The sequence below is a fragment of the Cajanus cajan genome, chromosome 1, assembly GCF_000230855.2.
Source record: "Cajanus cajan strain Asha chromosome 1, NIPB_CcT2T_4, whole genome shotgun sequence".
In the NCBI taxonomy this organism is placed as follows: Eukaryota; Viridiplantae; Streptophyta; class Magnoliopsida; order Fabales; family Fabaceae; genus Cajanus; species Cajanus cajan.
The window spans coordinates 25,197,284-25,214,650 of NC_138517.1; the positions used below are offsets into that span (position 1 = coordinate 25,197,284).

The 17,367-nt window shown below is 30.8% G+C and overlaps 1 protein-coding gene across 6 annotated transcripts; it reads right to left on the reverse strand.

Annotated features, from left to right (window-relative positions):
- Nucleotides 1-717: 717 nt before the first annotated feature.
- On the reverse strand, nucleotides 718-10,938 carry LOC109803423 (uncharacterized). 6 transcript variants are annotated; one of them, XR_014434695.1, is made up of 14 exons: nucleotides 10,779-10,938; nucleotides 10,610-10,675; nucleotides 9,723-9,788; nucleotides 9,483-9,558; nucleotides 9,300-9,377; nucleotides 8,067-8,164; nucleotides 7,536-7,609; nucleotides 6,830-6,917; nucleotides 6,030-6,187; nucleotides 5,808-5,850; nucleotides 4,186-4,251; nucleotides 3,785-4,032; nucleotides 3,104-3,181; nucleotides 1,062-1,107 (listed from the first exon to the last, which is right to left on the reverse strand). XR_014434695.1 is itself a non-coding variant. In XM_020364993.3 (13 exons), the coding sequence occupies exons 1-13, from the start codon at nucleotides 10,875-10,877 to the stop codon at nucleotides 1,009-1,011; spliced, it is 1,089 nt and encodes a 362-aa protein (XP_020220582.1). In that variant the 5' UTR covers nucleotides 10,878-10,938; the 3' UTR covers nucleotides 718-1,008. The 6 variants fall into 6 exon arrangements, 5 of the variants coding, with proteins under 5 accessions (XP_020220582.1, XP_029128245.1, XP_020220583.1 ...); XM_020364993.3 differs by lacking the exon at nucleotides 3,785-4,032 and having other exon boundaries at nucleotides 718-1,107; XM_029272412.2 differs by lacking the exons at nucleotides 3,785-4,032; nucleotides 6,830-6,917 and having other exon boundaries at nucleotides 718-1,107; nucleotides 6,030-6,095.
- Nucleotides 10,939-17,367: the final 6,429 nt, after the last annotated feature.

The window sequence follows — 17,367 nt, forward strand, 5'->3', positions numbered from 1 at the left end:
CTTAGCTTAGCATGAGTATAATAATGATCATGAAGAGAAAACAAAATATTAGAAATGTAGTTTGTAATTGGTAGTTGGCCTATATAAAATTTTTGATAATCATATTATAAATACACTTTTTATCATATCATATAATCTTTTTTTTTTTTATAGAAATCTTGCATCAATTAAAAGAATGACTATAATAATATATATAAATAAAGAATAATCATCATTTTATCACTTCGCTTAATAATGTTGTATTAAACCCATAATCCACTTTTTCTGAGATAATATTGGTACCTATTCTTACAAATTTTCACTCTTTAGCATAAGAGTTGTGTATTGGTAAAATATAATTGTGAGTGAACCATTATATAGGCCAACAACTTATTGCAAATTACATCTCAGATAAAAAATAACAAAGAACAGTAAAAAGCAAGCCTAAAAAATGGAATCTCAATCTCACCGACCATGGCAACTCCAAAATAATTTAAGCTTTCTTTTCCAAATAATCAAAGCATGGAAGAAGAGAAAGCTATATTTAGAGAGAGAGAGAGAATCTACATGATACGCGGTAACAGTATCAACATCATGATATAAAGGTATTACATGATACTGAAAGTTTAACAAGGTACAAAACATAAAGGGAAAGCCAGGAAAAAAAGTTTAGAATCTTGGGCACTAAAAGTACTATCTGCTCATTGAATGATCATATGAGCATGTTCAAATGCTAGATAACACAATAATTTCCTTCTTTATAAACCATACAATTAGCCTTGATATTTCAATAATTAATTGTCAAAATGGGAACTTAAAATGAACATCATAAAATTGACAGTGCACAAAAATAATGCATTCCGTAATCTTAAGTCACATTCTGTGGTTGGAAATGCATTTTGACATGTTCTGCATATCAAGCTTAATCACACTAAATTCACCATTTTTCTTTTCCCCTTCAAACGTGAAACTCAACCATGGTTACATACATACATTGAAGTAACAAAATTTTCTACATAGATGGGAAAACTACTGGACAGACACCACTTCATCAACTTTACTCGCAACATCAGCTATAAATATGCTGCCTGAATCACACCATCCAGCCAAAACATCTTTGCCAGAGCACTGCGATGTAAGTAGAACCAATATCTCACATATAAGTAAAAGCCATTAACTGATTAAAAATAAAACAGAGAGAAAGCTCCAGAAGAAGAGAATCTAGCCTACATTTTTATGTGCTTCGTAGAACCGCAAGGTGAAACTCAACTTAGATGAGAAGGATAAGTTAAAAACAGCCACCATGTACTTGGTCATCGATCATCATACATGCTTACAAGATTACATCCATTGCTAATTTTCGCTTCCCTCTTTCAATTTAACCCACATTTCCACTTCTTTAACACACTTCAATTATATAACAATTCTCCCAAGGTTAAATGGTTATATTTTGACAAAGAAGGGTGCTTCTGCAAGATTCAAGCTAAGTTCTCTAATGTCAGCAGTGACGGATCTATGTGTAGGAGAGTGGGGGCACTTGTCCCCACTACCATTTTACACACTTTTTTTTTTATAAAAAATAATATATTTTTAAAAATAAATATTATATTCTAATAAAATAAATATATATATATATAACTTATTATATGTATTAAATATAAATTTAAAAGAGTTGTTCATTTATTTGATATTTATCAAACTTTTGAAAGAGATTAGTTCTCATATGTGACAAAGAATACTCCTTAATAACGAATTAATTTTTAAAAAAGATTAATTTTTTATAAAATAAAATTTATAGCATATATGTTTACCTTTTGTATTTTCTATTTATGCATGTATTGATTAAAAAAATCAAAATAGGAAATATTGGAAGATTTATATTCTATTTAGAATTTTTATTATAAAATATGTTTTGAAATAAATTATCATCCAAAAAATTATATTAGATATAAAAATATGTTTATATCATAAATAAATTAAACTTGATTTTTATACAATTTAACATATTTATTTTTATGTTTTTATTAGTATTAAATTATTATAAAGTATATTTATAGGATTGTAATTCTAACCAAACATTTAAAAAATATCTATGATAGATAAATAAGTCGTATTTAAGACATGTATTTAAAGAAAACTTAGGTTCAATCCTACTAAATTATAATAACATAGTCTGACCTAATTGATTTTCATCCTTAATCGTAATCGTAAATATAAAAGTTTGTAAAAAATAATTATAATAACATAGTCTGACCTAATTTATTTTCATCCTTATTTGTGAAGAGTGAAATCTTACTAACTATGTACGCACATCTTAAGATGTTCCAAGATATTGTGCTGAGCCTAAGTTTGACCCCATGTAAAAGCATGTAAACTGATATATTACCATCAATGACCAACTCTCCAAGAGCTTAAGCCATTAGGTGCAGACACGAGCTCTTTAAAACACCCACTCATGCATGCAAGAGCCATTTGTTTCAAGTGTTGACAATGCATGGGCTCACTCTACTTTGAGTTGAAATTTAACTTTTTCTTAAAGAATTGAATTAGTAAGGACTTGAACTCTGAATACTTAGTTGCATTGGATTTGATGATATCATGTCAAATCAAATCAAAACACAACCAAGTATTCAGGAATCATGAGTTGTTCATTGACACGATATGAAAACCATGTGACAAAGCATTCAGGATTATGATCCTTACTAATTCCATTCTTCTAAGAAAAAGTAACTTTGTTACCAGGTCAAAGAACAATTCTCCTTAACAGACACAAGAATTGGTTTTATAGTTCTAAGTATTAGTATGAGTTGATTTCTAATCTAAAAATAACTACATGTCGATAGTGATGGCCGTACACAACTAAAACATGATGCTAGAAGTTCAAAAATATAAACAACACTAAGCTTTAGAAATATACCCGTTTTGATGGATGAGAAGTAATTGCACAATTTAAGTTACAAAAAGCAGAAAGTGTAAATTTCATTCAAATGGAAAAGCAGATACCAAAATGTTAAAATATTATGTGACAGCAGATGGGAAAGCAACATTTAGATTTCACTATTTCAGTTGGACTATATACCACAGTGAAGTCAAGTGATAAATCATAAACAGGCTGTATACAAACCTTACTAAAGCCGAGCCAATTTGAGTCTCCTCTAAATGAAAATACTTTTTTGTTCTCTTTCCATTGTCCACAAAAGACCTGCATTGGTTACAACAAATGGAAGAGCATTACGAGATCTGCATGGGCATGAAGTAAAAAAGTAATCAAAAAAGGGTTTTTGTTAAGGAATAAAAATATCATTCATTGCACATCTTAATTACGCAAATAAAGCATTAAATTTTTTTTCCCTTTAATTGTAAGGTATTAGATGCTTGTACTTTTCATTTCATTATTATTTTTTATTCCTTAACATGTTCCCTAAGGGGCAGACATTAACAAAACCCGTTCAGAATACGCTCACTATAGTGAGTTATAGAAATTCAGCTTAAAGAGCTGCTATATCATTTCTGCAGCAAGTGGACTAAAACATTTGATACACCAAATGTTAACACTTCAATTTTTGCATGGAAGAGCCATGTCTGAAACCCCTACTAACACATCTAAAGCCCTGTGATAAAATCCATACCAAACAAGTAGTAGACTGTAGTACAGAAAAATAGAGTTCACCAACCATTTGCTTTCCTGTTAAAATCATTAATCATAGAAAGCCCTATCCCAAGCCCTAATCCACAAGATCATGGTTATCAATCTTGAGTGATAACTCGTAAACTCGTACGAGATTACGAGATTAGTTGGTCATACCTGTATAACTCGTTAGTAGTCTCGTTTTTGAGTAATCTCGAATAATCTCACAAGTTTACTTCGATATTGCGAGATTACGGACTTCACTCACAAAACCCCCCAAAACGCACATTTCACTTAGGATTTTCCCAAAACAAAGTATTTTTCCTGCTCTATGTCTCGTGTGACTCTCATTCTCCCTCTCTGTTGTGCGTTCTCCCTATTTGTGCTATATCCCCATGGCATGAGTTCATACAGAAGGCATTGCCCTGACATGTATGTACTTATTAGTTGACCTCAATGGCATAAAAGTATAAAACCAAATAGTTCCCACTTTCTCCACCCATCCTTCATTTTCTTATGCCTTGTTATCTTGATTACCGATAGTAGTTATACATTGGTTAAAAAATGAGAAAAAATACCTCATAATCAACCCCTTGAATATAGATATAGTCCGGATCAATTGCTGAGAAACTCAGCCCTGTTATCTGCAGTATTGATGAAATCAATTACAGTAATCTATGGAAGCAAAGTTACACACACGACACAACATGTCTTATATCACAAAGTGGCATCAGCCTATATGAATCACATGATGCCATTCGGTTTGGTTAAATATCAAATTCTTAGGAATATTATCCACGATGAGATTCCTTTAAATAATTTCCTCCAACGTAGCATGAAAAAATAAATTGAAATTGCTTTTCCAAATAACATTGGAAATCAACTTAAGCACCATGGGAGTGAGGATAAAGTTAAAGCACTAGATAAAAATCTAGATATCTTTTATAGTCAAAAGGTCCACTATTGAAACAATTTGCAACAACTAGCCTCACCTTCATGCTATACCAATATTCCCATTCCCCTAGTAATTCATTAATGATCTACAAGATGAACTTTGATCCTTTCTTCTAAAATACATGAGGGCACAGTATTGACTTCAATGAGCATGAATCTGCATTGACTGGAAAACTATCTTCCATACCTCCCAATTGCAGCCCAGAGAAAGGGTATTTATAGAAGCTTAGACTGATTAAATAAAATATTAGTGTCTGTTTGTTTTTGAGAAAGTATTTTTTTGTTTTCATTTCCTATTTTTACATTTTTTACAAATAAGAACAAAATTTTAACCTTTGTTTTACTTTGTTTCTCGTTTTCAAATACCTGTATAGGAAACAGTGAAAACAAGATTTTTTTTGTCCTGTTCATATACAAATTTGTATAAGTAATAAATAAGAAGGAAACAAAGAAGCATTTTTTGTAATTATTTGGAAAAAAATGGAAAATGAAAGTATGAAAACATTTTGACAAACCCAATCGACCCTTAATGATCCATTTCCTTTCCTAGTAGATTGTAGAAAATATAGATCTCAAATGATGTGAATAACAAGACATTGATTAACTAGCAATCGGCATTGGATAACATCATCTATTTTTATTAATCTTAACTTGAAATTGACTACCCAATGACATAGGACAACTTTAATACACATTATTGAATTAAAGAAAAGTGAAGCATAATTTGGTGTAAAACCATGAGTTTCAACTACACACAGGAAACTGAATATACAGCAATAAGAAAACAAATACATTTATCCTAATCAAACTAATTGCATGATTTAGTTGACTTCTGTGCATATGAATGGTAGAAACCGAGAGTCATGGACAGTTATTTTTTAAAAAATAATTGTCCCTCACTCTCAGTTCCTATTAGCATCCTACGAAGCTAGACTTAAATGGGGAAATAATACATGTTGCCAATACACATAAAGAATGAATGAATTCAAAGGTGCATCAATCCATACATTATCTGACTTTAACTTGTAATATCCACAATTAAGATGATAATTTGTCTAGGAAAAAAAAATACCCAAATTAGAGAATCAGATTAGTTTAGTGCATGTATTTACTCACACACACAAAAAAAAACAAAAAAACTTGCAAAATCACGGCTATAACTTTACAATTTCTTTAAGAAACATTCTCTGAAAGTAGTAAACAAAATTGTTGAGAGATCAGGGCAAAGTACATTATTAAAACTGACCTCAAATTTTGAACAGTGCACCAATCTAGACAATGCCGACCATCTACATCAAAATGTATTTATGGGCTAAGATTAATTAGGGCAACATAAAAGTAAATTAAAAAAGGGAACTGTTGTCATGGCTACTACACAATATTCACACGGTTTAATGTTACTGACAAAGACTATAGTGACAAGCCAATTTTCTATTTGTTTTGTCCTGAAATCAAAACAGAAGCTAACCTGCGAGGATCATAAATAGTCACAGTACGATCAACTCCACCCACAGCAACATTGCCATTGGAAGAACTGCAAACAGCATAAAAGATATCACCAGGGATGCCACAAATCCGATGTACACAACCACCATTTTCTTTCATTCTCAAGTCCCATAATGTCAGCTGCAATTGTATAAACAGGTGATGCTCTAAAATATATACAAATATGAAGCATAAGGCAGCAGTCATTATAAAACATGAAGCACAAACATTGATGCAGATATGAATTATGAACACAGAGATACACTAAAAAAGAGTGGTCCACCTAGTGTGGCCTAGGGAGGATAGATACATGCAGCCTTAACCCCACAAAGAGATTGTATACAAGATTGGAACTCGTGACCTCCAAGTCACAAAGAAACAACCTTAGTATTGCATCAAGATCCACTTTCAAACAAGTGTTTGTGTACGTGTGTTGGTGCGTGTGTAAGTGCATAAAATGAAAAGGTTGACTGAAATGATATCAGTACTACAGCACCCATTCTTTATGTTCTCCTTTCACAATTGAAAATTGCTTAAAAGTTTTAAACAGATCCAGTCTCTTTTTTTTTCAAATTTTACATGGTCAAGTACATGCTATGTCCCTGTGTCAACATATGTTGTCGTGTGTCATGTCAAACATGTGTCTAATGCATGAAAATAACACCAAAATGGGGTGTCAGTGCCTTATATTTGCAACAAATGAAAACATTGAAGAAACCATTTGATAGGAACAGTAACCGTCCCTAACTCTCAGTTCCTATAACCACTGGTCAACAAATTTACCTGGCTTCCTTCCGTAATAGCTAAGGTAGAACTTTGATTTCCATTAACTACATTTTGCAGGAAGTTTATTGAAGTAGGGTACCAAAGCCTGAAAGAGTACAAATTAACTAAGAAATGCTCAAAAGGAAATGTGAACTAATAAAAACTTTTGTCAGACAGCATCCCTTTTGCTTTTGGGGCATAGTTGTCAAAATCAAGACTGCCATCTTGAAATAGATTGCTATTCTGTTTGAGAAAACTCTATGTTATCACCAAATCTGGAAGTTAAGAAAGTCCAAAGAGGAATTTGAAGACATTATTTTTGTTGCAGGCATGGTGCATTCGGCTCATATGTTCAACTAGAGGGAGAGTGCAGAAAATAGTGGTAGTGATAGTGATAGTGTAGTATTGGAAAAACTGAGTCATAGGAAATAGTTCAACTTTTTATTATTGTTCTCAATGTAAAATGCATTTATTATTTTAAGCATACACATAGCAAGGATGCTGAGTACACCAACTCAAGCAATTCACAGAAACCTTTCCTAAAACTTTTCCTGGTCTCTTATCAAGTCTGTATCAAATGTTTTAGAAGTGCATGTCATCAATTTTGCATTAACCACATGGAAGGAATTTGAATAGGAATGAACAAAGGATAAGTAAATATAGGAAGATACTTATTTTACTTCCACATAATTAAACCTGAAAAAAGAAAATAAAAACCACTTACGGCCGTAATGTGCGAATGTGAATGTCTTGGTCATAGATATCAATGGTTTTGCAGAAACTACGGGCTACTGCTGTCTGATTAAAGGAACAACTCAACACAATTAGTAAAACCATATATAGGTATGAAGTAGTCACAGATCAAAACAAAGAGAGAAGCAAACAATTTCTTTCTATTTTTAAGTTGAAAACACCAACCAACATACTATAGTACTGTTTTTTGGGCAAGCTTGCTAAATTGAAGTTCTGGTCACTGCCACAGCTTTCACTCCTGTGCTATTGATTTTCTTATGACAATAGGACCAAATATTTTAAACTATGCTTGTTTATTTATCAACAGTGTATTATCAAGATATTTAAATCAAAGTAAAGCAAAAATTATTCTAGATGTCTATGCAGCTTACTAACTATAACACTTCCAGTTTTTTTATTTTTATTTTTCTTTTTGGAGATAAAAAAAGTACTTCAAGGTATTTTCTGTAAAAACATTCTGTAGACGGAATGGAACCACCACTAATGGTACTAAAGTGCATACCATAGACCATTGATTTGGACAAAAGCATAGTCCTGACCAACTTCCTTCCCCAATACCATTATCATGAGGCAATGCAGAATATGTTAGCTTGTCAACATCTGTAGATTAGCAGAAATGCATCCAACTAAATTAAGCCAGTGACTCAGTGATAACATTTAAAAGCTGAATTTAATATCTCAGAGAAGGAAAATGTAAACAGCCAAAATTAATTTCACAAAATAGGTAGTGCTACAAATATGAGATATGATCACTTGGTGAGTTGGGAGGTGTGCTGTTGTTCTAAGGAGGGAGGTTTGGATCTTGGCAGGTTGACTTGATTTCTAAGAACATTGTTTTCAGTGCAGCAAAATTATTGCTATTAATGCAAAATGAGGTTCGTGTATTAAACTCTTGAAAACAAAGAAAGTGAGGGAGTGATAAAATTATCAAAGTTTAAATAAGTTTATAAGCGGAACTAATTGAATGCATAGCCCATGACTTTGGAACAAATCAAGCACTCATCACAGTTGTATTGCATGATTTACAGAAGGAGGTGTAAAAATTCATATCCAAATCAACAGATGTCTATTTACCCATATAGTTATTTGGTACGATTTCATGTAGCATGTACTGTAGTCTACTAAGGAAAATTGAAAATTACAAATCACCATTATCAAACATCAAATATTATTTGTCTAATGGAGAAACATTTTGATAGAAATGGAACAGATTTGTGAATAAAAAAGTTTGAATCTTTATTGATGAAGCCTAGTTCCCAATACCCCAAAGTCGGCATGGTACGGTACCAAGAACTGAAACTATACAAAGAGCGGTAAATTCCCTAGATATTCTAGAGATTTAGGACTACCAATTGATCAAGAACCTCCTCCTCTTAACCCCTCTTCCTAATTACAAGCAACATGCCTTATTTCTGTAATTATCCCAGACTCCCAGCCCCAACTAACTCAGTAATATAACTAACAAATGGTTAACTAACTAACCTATTATAACTGACCAATAATGTGGATACCTAACACATTTCCCTATTTCTGAATAGACACCACAGAAATACAGCTATGAGAAAAACTCAAGGGAAACAGAAAATTATTCATAAATTGAGGATGAAGATATATTTTCCCAGATAAACATCATAATTAAATGCCAGTATGTTTACTCTTAAGAATAAAATTCATGTTAAATTTAAGCCTCAACACAAGGAAAGTCAGAACAATTAGTTAAAAAGAAAAAAAGTACCTTCACCAGATGCATCTAGTTTAGAGACAATGAGATGACCATATGAATCCACACTTCCCAACATTACATAGCCACAGCCTGAAAGGCATAGCAGGTTAAAAAAATATAGAATTGCTATATCCATACTAATTTTGATGGCAAGACAAAATATTAAAGGAACACTCATGATGCAAAATCACATACTCTCCTCATCAGCAAGAGCAATACTCTGAATTTCCGAACGATGGGGGCATCGGTTGAGTAATGAAGAGGCAATAACCTACAAGAGACCATAATATGAAAACTTACAAAAATAATAAATAACTGGAAAAGGAAGGAAACAGAAAAACTAAACAAAGTAGCACGCTGTGAAATTCAGACATATCACATTGTAAAAATCAAACAACTACATTTTCTTTACAAGTCACAAGTCCATATATATACCTCAGTGTGTTCAGGTATCAAGAGGCTATCTTTTCCTTCACTGACCGAGGATTCTCCCAAAGCAATCTAGAGAGTAAATATAAATTCTAGTTAAGTAAAACAATGGCCACAAATACAATTCAAGATAAACCAACAAACTGATATGTAGCGTTTTATATCAGCAGAACCAATTATACAAGTTGTTTACTTCATTAAAGTCATGTTTAGATAAACTTCTCCACAAACACATATTGGAGAAGGAGATAAAAAGGTGAAACGAATTGAACTTCTCCCAGAAGCTAAAATCAACTAATGCACCTCAACTTCTTAAAAAATATTAGAATGACAAAGCTTTGGGAGAAGCTCAATTCATTTTAGCTTTATGTCCTTCTCCTCAGTGGCATTAATTGCAATGGGTTCAAATATATAAAATTAAGTAGGACAAAATATAAAAATTTAACCTATTTATTTACAATAAGTAAAAGATTAGTTTTAGTTGTTAAGAAAAATACATAAAATTAAAAGGTAAAATATTAAAAAAAGAATCATATTTACAAGTAATTTTTTAAAATCGAGGCGGCCTTAAGTGAAAATGTTTATGAACTAAGTTCGGTCTAGATAAACTTCTCAATAAGTATTTTTTAGGAGAGAAAAAAAAAATCTCCATAAGTTAAAATCAGTTTATGCATAACTAATTTGTAGAAACTCTATCCGATTAACTTCTCCAAAATCCTATTTTTAATTCTTGCACAAGCTAATTTTAAGTTATGAAGAGCTTATTTCAATTTTTCTTCCTATTTTTCTCACCTAAAAGTATTTCCCCGCTAAACAGCAAGAACTTGACAAAAACAAAAGATAGCAGAGCCAAAGTAGAAGAAATGAAGAAGGATGTAAGTATGTATGTGTACATGGAGGTTATAAATGTGGGGTCCAGAGGCTATGTAGACAAAACAAGAGCTTGGGTCCTCGCTAACCTGAGACGTTAACAAAAGAAAAGTGTTAGAGCAATTGAGAAGAAGAAGAAGAAAAAACAGAGAGAAGGAGAAGAAGAGAGTAATGTTATGGATAGATAGATACACGGAGAGCGAGACGAGTGCACTGAAGGCTTCCAGGAGATGGGTCCTCGATGAGAGACGAAGGAACCACTGCTTTCTTCAAACACTTCGCCTCCAACATTTCTCTCTCTGCTTTCCACAAAAAACCTTAACCTTGGTTTCGATTCCATCTCCATAACACGTGTGTGAGTAATGACTAGAGCTGTTAAACATGTCGGCCCACTTGGCCCAAACTTGAAAAGGGTATCTCATTCTGTCCAACTTTTATGATATAATTGAATATTAATTTTTTTTTTTTTTTTAGGTTCGTTCCTGGAGTATTCACTACTAACGCAGCTGCATACACAAGGCTGGATTCGAACCCCTGACCTTGCTTAAACGTGGATCAACCCCTACCGTTGGACCACACGTTTGGGGTTTAATTGAATATTAATTTAAAATCACCTTCATAATATATATATTTGATTTATATATATTTTTAATTTTAAATTTAGGATAAATTTATTTTTAATTTCTCGGATTTAAAATTATTATTTTTAGTTTTTATAATTTTAAAAAAATTATTATAATTTTTTATATTTAAATTTTGTTAAAAATTTTATCAAATATTATTACATAAAATCTACTTAATAGTATTCATGTTAGTAAAAATCTCACATTAAATTTAGTTGATATTGCATAATCGTCTTAATTTGTTATTTTCATATGTTATTAATGACATGAGAGATGAAAATAAGATTTTTAAAAATTACATAAACTAAAAATAATTTTAAATTTAAAGAATTAAAAATATATTTAAGTCTATATTTTTTAATAAAATAAAATAAGAATTTTTTAATAAAATCTTTTCTCTCAATTTTAGTTGAATAAATTCAACTGGTTCTCTAATATACCATATATTAATTATTTTATTTTTTAATATATCCTAAACTCTAGTAGTAGTATCGATAACTAGTACTCTCTAACTACCATTACTCTTTTGGACCTACAAGAGTTTCTATTACTATTATTACTACTATTTACTCCCTTTATTTTTTATTGTTTGATGTTTAAGATTTATGTACAAAAATTAAGAAAATAATTAATATTTTAATTTTTTAAAATTTATTTATTATTTATTTTCTTATTATATCTTTTAGGTGGTTGAAAAAGAAATAAACGTTAAAAATGAATAAACACATTCTTCAATATCAAAGATAAAAAAAAAATAATAAGGCATTAATCTAAGAAAAAATAACAATAAGAAAAGAGAAAAAAAAATAATATTAAATAACTATAAATAAAAGACAAAGAAAATAATAAACAATAGTGGTTCAACTAATCCTACTTGAACCCAGGCACCATAGTGCCAAGAAATTTAAACAAGATATATTTTAACTCAAAAAACGACACGATCAAGTATTACTGCTTTAAATTTTATTTACGAGCAAACTTCCTATTTATGAAAGCCTTTGGGGACCAACATGACCTTCAAGATCAATGCTGCATGAATAAAAAATAATTTAAGTGTTACCACGGGGTAGAGAAAATTAATCTGTCGTACGATAAATAACTACAGGTTATGCTACTTCTTTGACTAGAAAATGAAAGAAAAATTTAAGCTGTAGATAGATTAATCACATGCAGTTAATTTGAAAGGAACTTCATTCAATTGAACTATCTATTTTGGTTGGGAAGTTAGTGAGGCAAACCTTTGCCGTATTAAGTGTGAGAGACAGGGGTTGTGAATGTGAAAGGATCAAAAGGACATGCCAATTTTCTACTTTCCTCATTTGCACCAAAATAGAGTAAACAAAGAGACAAAATAAAAATAGAACAAACGAAGGTTCAATGTAAAACTACCGTCCAAGATCATTCACACTTCTCTTCAAAATCAGCCAACCTAATACCAAAGGACACCTTCTATTTCACATACATAATATAATAATTAAAAAAAATGTTATACTTAAATAACTTCAAATCAAAATAAAGAGTATTATATTCAAAATTCAAATAAATTAAATTAGTGCTTAACTATTATAAATTTAAAATAAAGTATACTTTGAGGAAAGTAAATTAAAATTCTTAAAATAGAAAACATGAAACATAATTCAATATTTTTTGTATCATAGGTATTTGGGCTCTCCCTTTAATCAATTAGATTTCTCTAAAAAAAGGAAGTCTTTTGCAATCATATATAAACTTCTATGAAGAAAATTAAATAGAAGAGTGAGAACATATCTTACTCCGGCTACCCGTGTACAATAAGGCCGGATAGTCACAAACAAACATTATATATAAAATCAATAATTAAAATCCTCATCAATCCATACAATAATTTTAACTTAGTTTATATCTCATTTTATCATGATATCAATCAAAATACAGTTTAAACACAAGCAAAATGTTATCATCGTAAATAGACTAGACTCTCCTAATTTATATGCATGTGATGCCAGTAAAAATATTTTTTCTGCCCGAAGGCTATGTAGTTTAGGAGTACATACTAGGTAAAGTCATCACAACACTTTCACTAGAAAGATATACTAACAAGATATCGTCAAGATAGCTGAGTGGCACAAAATACATCTCATGCACTAATGGGCGAGTCTGGGGCTTCCCAAACCAAACTATCCCCAAGGACTAATCCCCAAGCTTTTACACAATGAGATTTTTTCTAACCGTGTTTTTCACATCATACCCATTACAAAACACAAATGCACATAATGCAGGACATTCAAAACTCAATGCATTACAACACAAATTCACTTACCACATCATTCATAACACATTACATTTTATCACTTATCACTTTATAACTTCACAATTCATCACATATCACTTTCATTTATCGTTATCACTTATATACATAAACCACTCGCATATACATGTACATAGAAAGTAGATTTAAATAAAGAATCACGCCCAGTGAAACACACCTTACACCTAGTGCATGCGAGGCTATGAGCCTTTGGAAGGAAATCACGCTTGACATGATCCTCCCCGCACGCTCAGCGAGATGCATCCAAAGGATTTTTGGAGCTCTCGCACCCACCGTGACTACATTCATGCTTGGTGTCATTAACGCTGCAAGCATTTCAAACCTTCACGCCCAACAAGACCAATCTCACGCCTGATGTGGTTGAGATCACGAGCATTCTGGTTTATCCATGCCCCATGAGACTAAGTTGCCACTCGACGTGGTATCAATAAAACTTAATCTACATAATTCACAATTTTTTTCAAATATGTAACTTCTACATTTTCTACAATTTAATATATTAAAGGGGTTTTCGTAGTCTAATTAATTCACATTTTAGTCATGCAATTTACAATTATTATGAATTAACTCCAACCTAAGGGTTTATATACATCCTTAGGGTTCCATGGAAAACCCACAAACACTCAAATTCGTGATTACATGCAATTATTATAACCAACACATTAATACACATATCTACCATATACATCACTACAAAGAAATTGCCGTATAGTGATACACATTCTATAGTGACACAATAAGTGTCACTAAAAACTACTTTTACCTATACAATAAATATAATATATGTTGGTATATTGTTAAAAAGTGTAGGTATAAGCTATAGTGACACATAAAATATGTTGTTAAATCTCATTCAAAATCAACACTAAAATTGTGTGTAGTTATATGCCAAATAGATATATACCTACATATATTATACTTATAGTGACATTTTTTGTATGTTACTATATGTAACATTTATTGTAGTGACAGAACATTCAATTTCATGTAGGTTCATAAAAAAGGATCGAGTTTAATCCTCCTCCAAGACAGCTACATACATCTTAGGATTGGGAATTATCTCGCTACCCAACAGCGACCCTACATCATAGAATAAGATTCTCACTCCCCCACTTACCTTGATTGGCACTAGCTTTAAGATTTTTCTCTCCGAGTTCCTCTTCGGTTGCATCTGATTCGCTTCCCTCTTCAAATCACAATGTATGGTTAGAGTTAGATTGCATGTGAGGCAAACCCAACATTACTAATGTATTTGAATAAAACTCTAACTCCCACCTACACGCTAGCCCGTCAATATAAAGTCCAACTAATTAATCTCACATATTTAAATTTAAAAAGATAATAAACAAATATTATCTTATCAAATCATTCATAATATTTTAAATTTTGGTACAGTTATATCATGTCATTAATTTTTATCTGTGTCATCATTTACATTTTAATATTAAAATTATTATATTTTCAATCCAGTCCTTAAATAATTATATTAATTTTTACTTTTAATTTTATGGAGGAGATTCAAACTAAAGAAATTATATCCATGGCTTTAAGAAATTCTAAGGAAAACATACAATGAGGTTAAACTTGGAGCAAATTCCCAAGGCATGATCAAGAACCATGTTGGTGGCGCTCACTAGTATAGAATATACATTCTACGTCGGTTATTTTAGGGGTTTTACGTCAGAAAAACCTCCGACGTGGAACAACCGACGTAAATTTACGTCGGACATAACAAGTCCGACGTAAAAAGTTGTAAAAAAATTAAAAAAAAAAAAACTGCAAGCAGAACGGGCCGTTCTGATTGCAGAACGGGTCGTTCTGGTTGGAGAACGACTCGTTGTCTAAGAAGAACGGCCCGTTCTGCAACCCGTACTTGGCTTTTCTTCTGGCTTTTCCTCCTTATTTTCTTCTACTGGTTTTTCCTTTGGCTTCTCTTCTCTGTTCTCCTCAGGCCTAGCTTCCAGTGACGGATCCAAAAATTTTAGATAGGGGGGGCAATAATTATTTATATATTTATAATATTAAAGTTTTTACATATAATTTTTAAAAATATAAATATATATCATAATTATTTTTCACAAACTTTTATATCTATGCTTACGATTAAGGATGAAAATAAGTTAAGTCAGATTATATTATATTATAATTTAGTAAGTTTGATCCTAACTTTTTTTTAAAATACATGTCATAAGTATGACTTATTTATCTATCATAAACATTTTTTAAATATTTGTTTAGAACTACAAACCTAAAAATATACTTTATAATAATTTAATACTAATAAAAACATAAAAATAAATATGTTAAATTGTATAAAAATCAAGTTTAATTTATTTATAATATAGACATGTTTTTAATATCTAATATAATATTTTAGATAATTATTTATTTCAAACATATTTTATAATAAAATTTTTAAATAGAATATAAATTTTCCAATCTTTTCCATTTTGATTTTTTTAATTAACGTATAGAATCTTACAATTTTTACTATTTTGATTTTTTAATCAATGTATACATTAATAAAAAGCACAAAAGTTAAATATATATATATTACAAATTTTATTTTTATCAAAAATTAAATTTTTTTAAAAAATTAATTCGTTATTAAAGGGTATTTTTTATTGCATAAGAGAACTAATCTCCTTCAAAAATTTGATAAATATCAAATAAATGAACAAATCTTTTAAATTTATATTTTATAATATGATAATTTAAATATGTCTTTAATTAAAATATAATTTTTATCTTTAAAAATATATTTTTTTTTTATAAAAAAAATATGTGTGTGTAAAATGGTAGTGGGGGCATGTGCCCCCATTCTCTTCTTCGTGGATCCGTGCTTGTTGGCTTCAGCCACTGGTTGTTCCTACTCAAAATATAAAAAGAAACACACATAATAAGTACAAGAACTAATTAACGTAGACCAAGTTATAACACTATCAGTAAGAAAAAAAGTTTCACTAGGAAATCACAATGTCAACAGAAAGGTTATATCACCTGTTTTGCTTCCTCACCCATTTGCCGTATGAATGGAGACTGAAATGTCAGAAAAATTATAAGGAAGGAAGGAGTAGGAGGCGGAGGGATTTCTCGTGTGTGGCCTCCATTACACTACGCGGGAGAATGAAGTTTTTGAAATCTCCAAATCTCCAGCTAGTGTCCTTCTTTTAAGGGGCGGTCATGTGGATTATTTACGTCGGTCCTAGTAGGGTCTGACGTAAATAATTTAACAAAAATTACGAAACATGCCACCACATTTTTATTATGTCAGGTATTTATATGTCTGACATAAAATAAGTGACGTGGTATACTAATTTTCCACTAGTGGCTGGTAATGCGCTCGATGGCGGGAGTGAAGGCAACACCTAGTAAAATCACATAACAGAACAATGTTTAAGTTGTAGAAAACTACGTCTTTTGATTAAAAAAAAAACTGCATGCTCCAAGTCCTTTGATCTAAACCTAAAAATACCCTTTGATCGAAAAATTGCATATAACACCCTTTGACAAAAAATCTAAACCTTCAATAAATTCAACAATTTTAAACCAATAATTTGTTTTATTTTAAAATATAATAAACAAGGAGTTAAACATAAATAATATAAAAATTTACATAAAAAATTAAAATGCTTATGTGAATTCATTCAATGACGTGCATTTATTTTATTGGTACACACTAAAAAAGATATCAAAATTCCTCAATCTTTAATAGTACATGAACAAATTCCAAAAAAATATAATGATTATATAAATATTGCAAAAAAATTAGAAGGAGAATATGAAATTAAATCAAAAAAAAAATTATGATGGAGTAAAAAACTAAAAAGAGAGAGAGAGAGAGGTTCAA

Excerpts from the sequence above, each read along its gene's own strand:
- LOC109803423 (XM_020364993.3), bottom strand. The coding sequence starts at position 10,877 with ATGTTGGAGGCGAAGTGTTTGAAGAAAGCAGTGGTTCCTTCGTCTCTC. Across the intron at positions 7,610-8,066 it reads GTCCAAATCAATGGTCTATG|ACAGCAGTAGCCCGTAGTTT; the intron begins GTATGCACTTTA and ends TCCTTTAATCAG. Across the intron at positions 6,188-6,829 it reads CTATTACGGAAGGAAGCCAG|CTGACATTATGGGACTTGAG; the intron begins GTAAATTTGTTG and ends ATACAATTGCAG.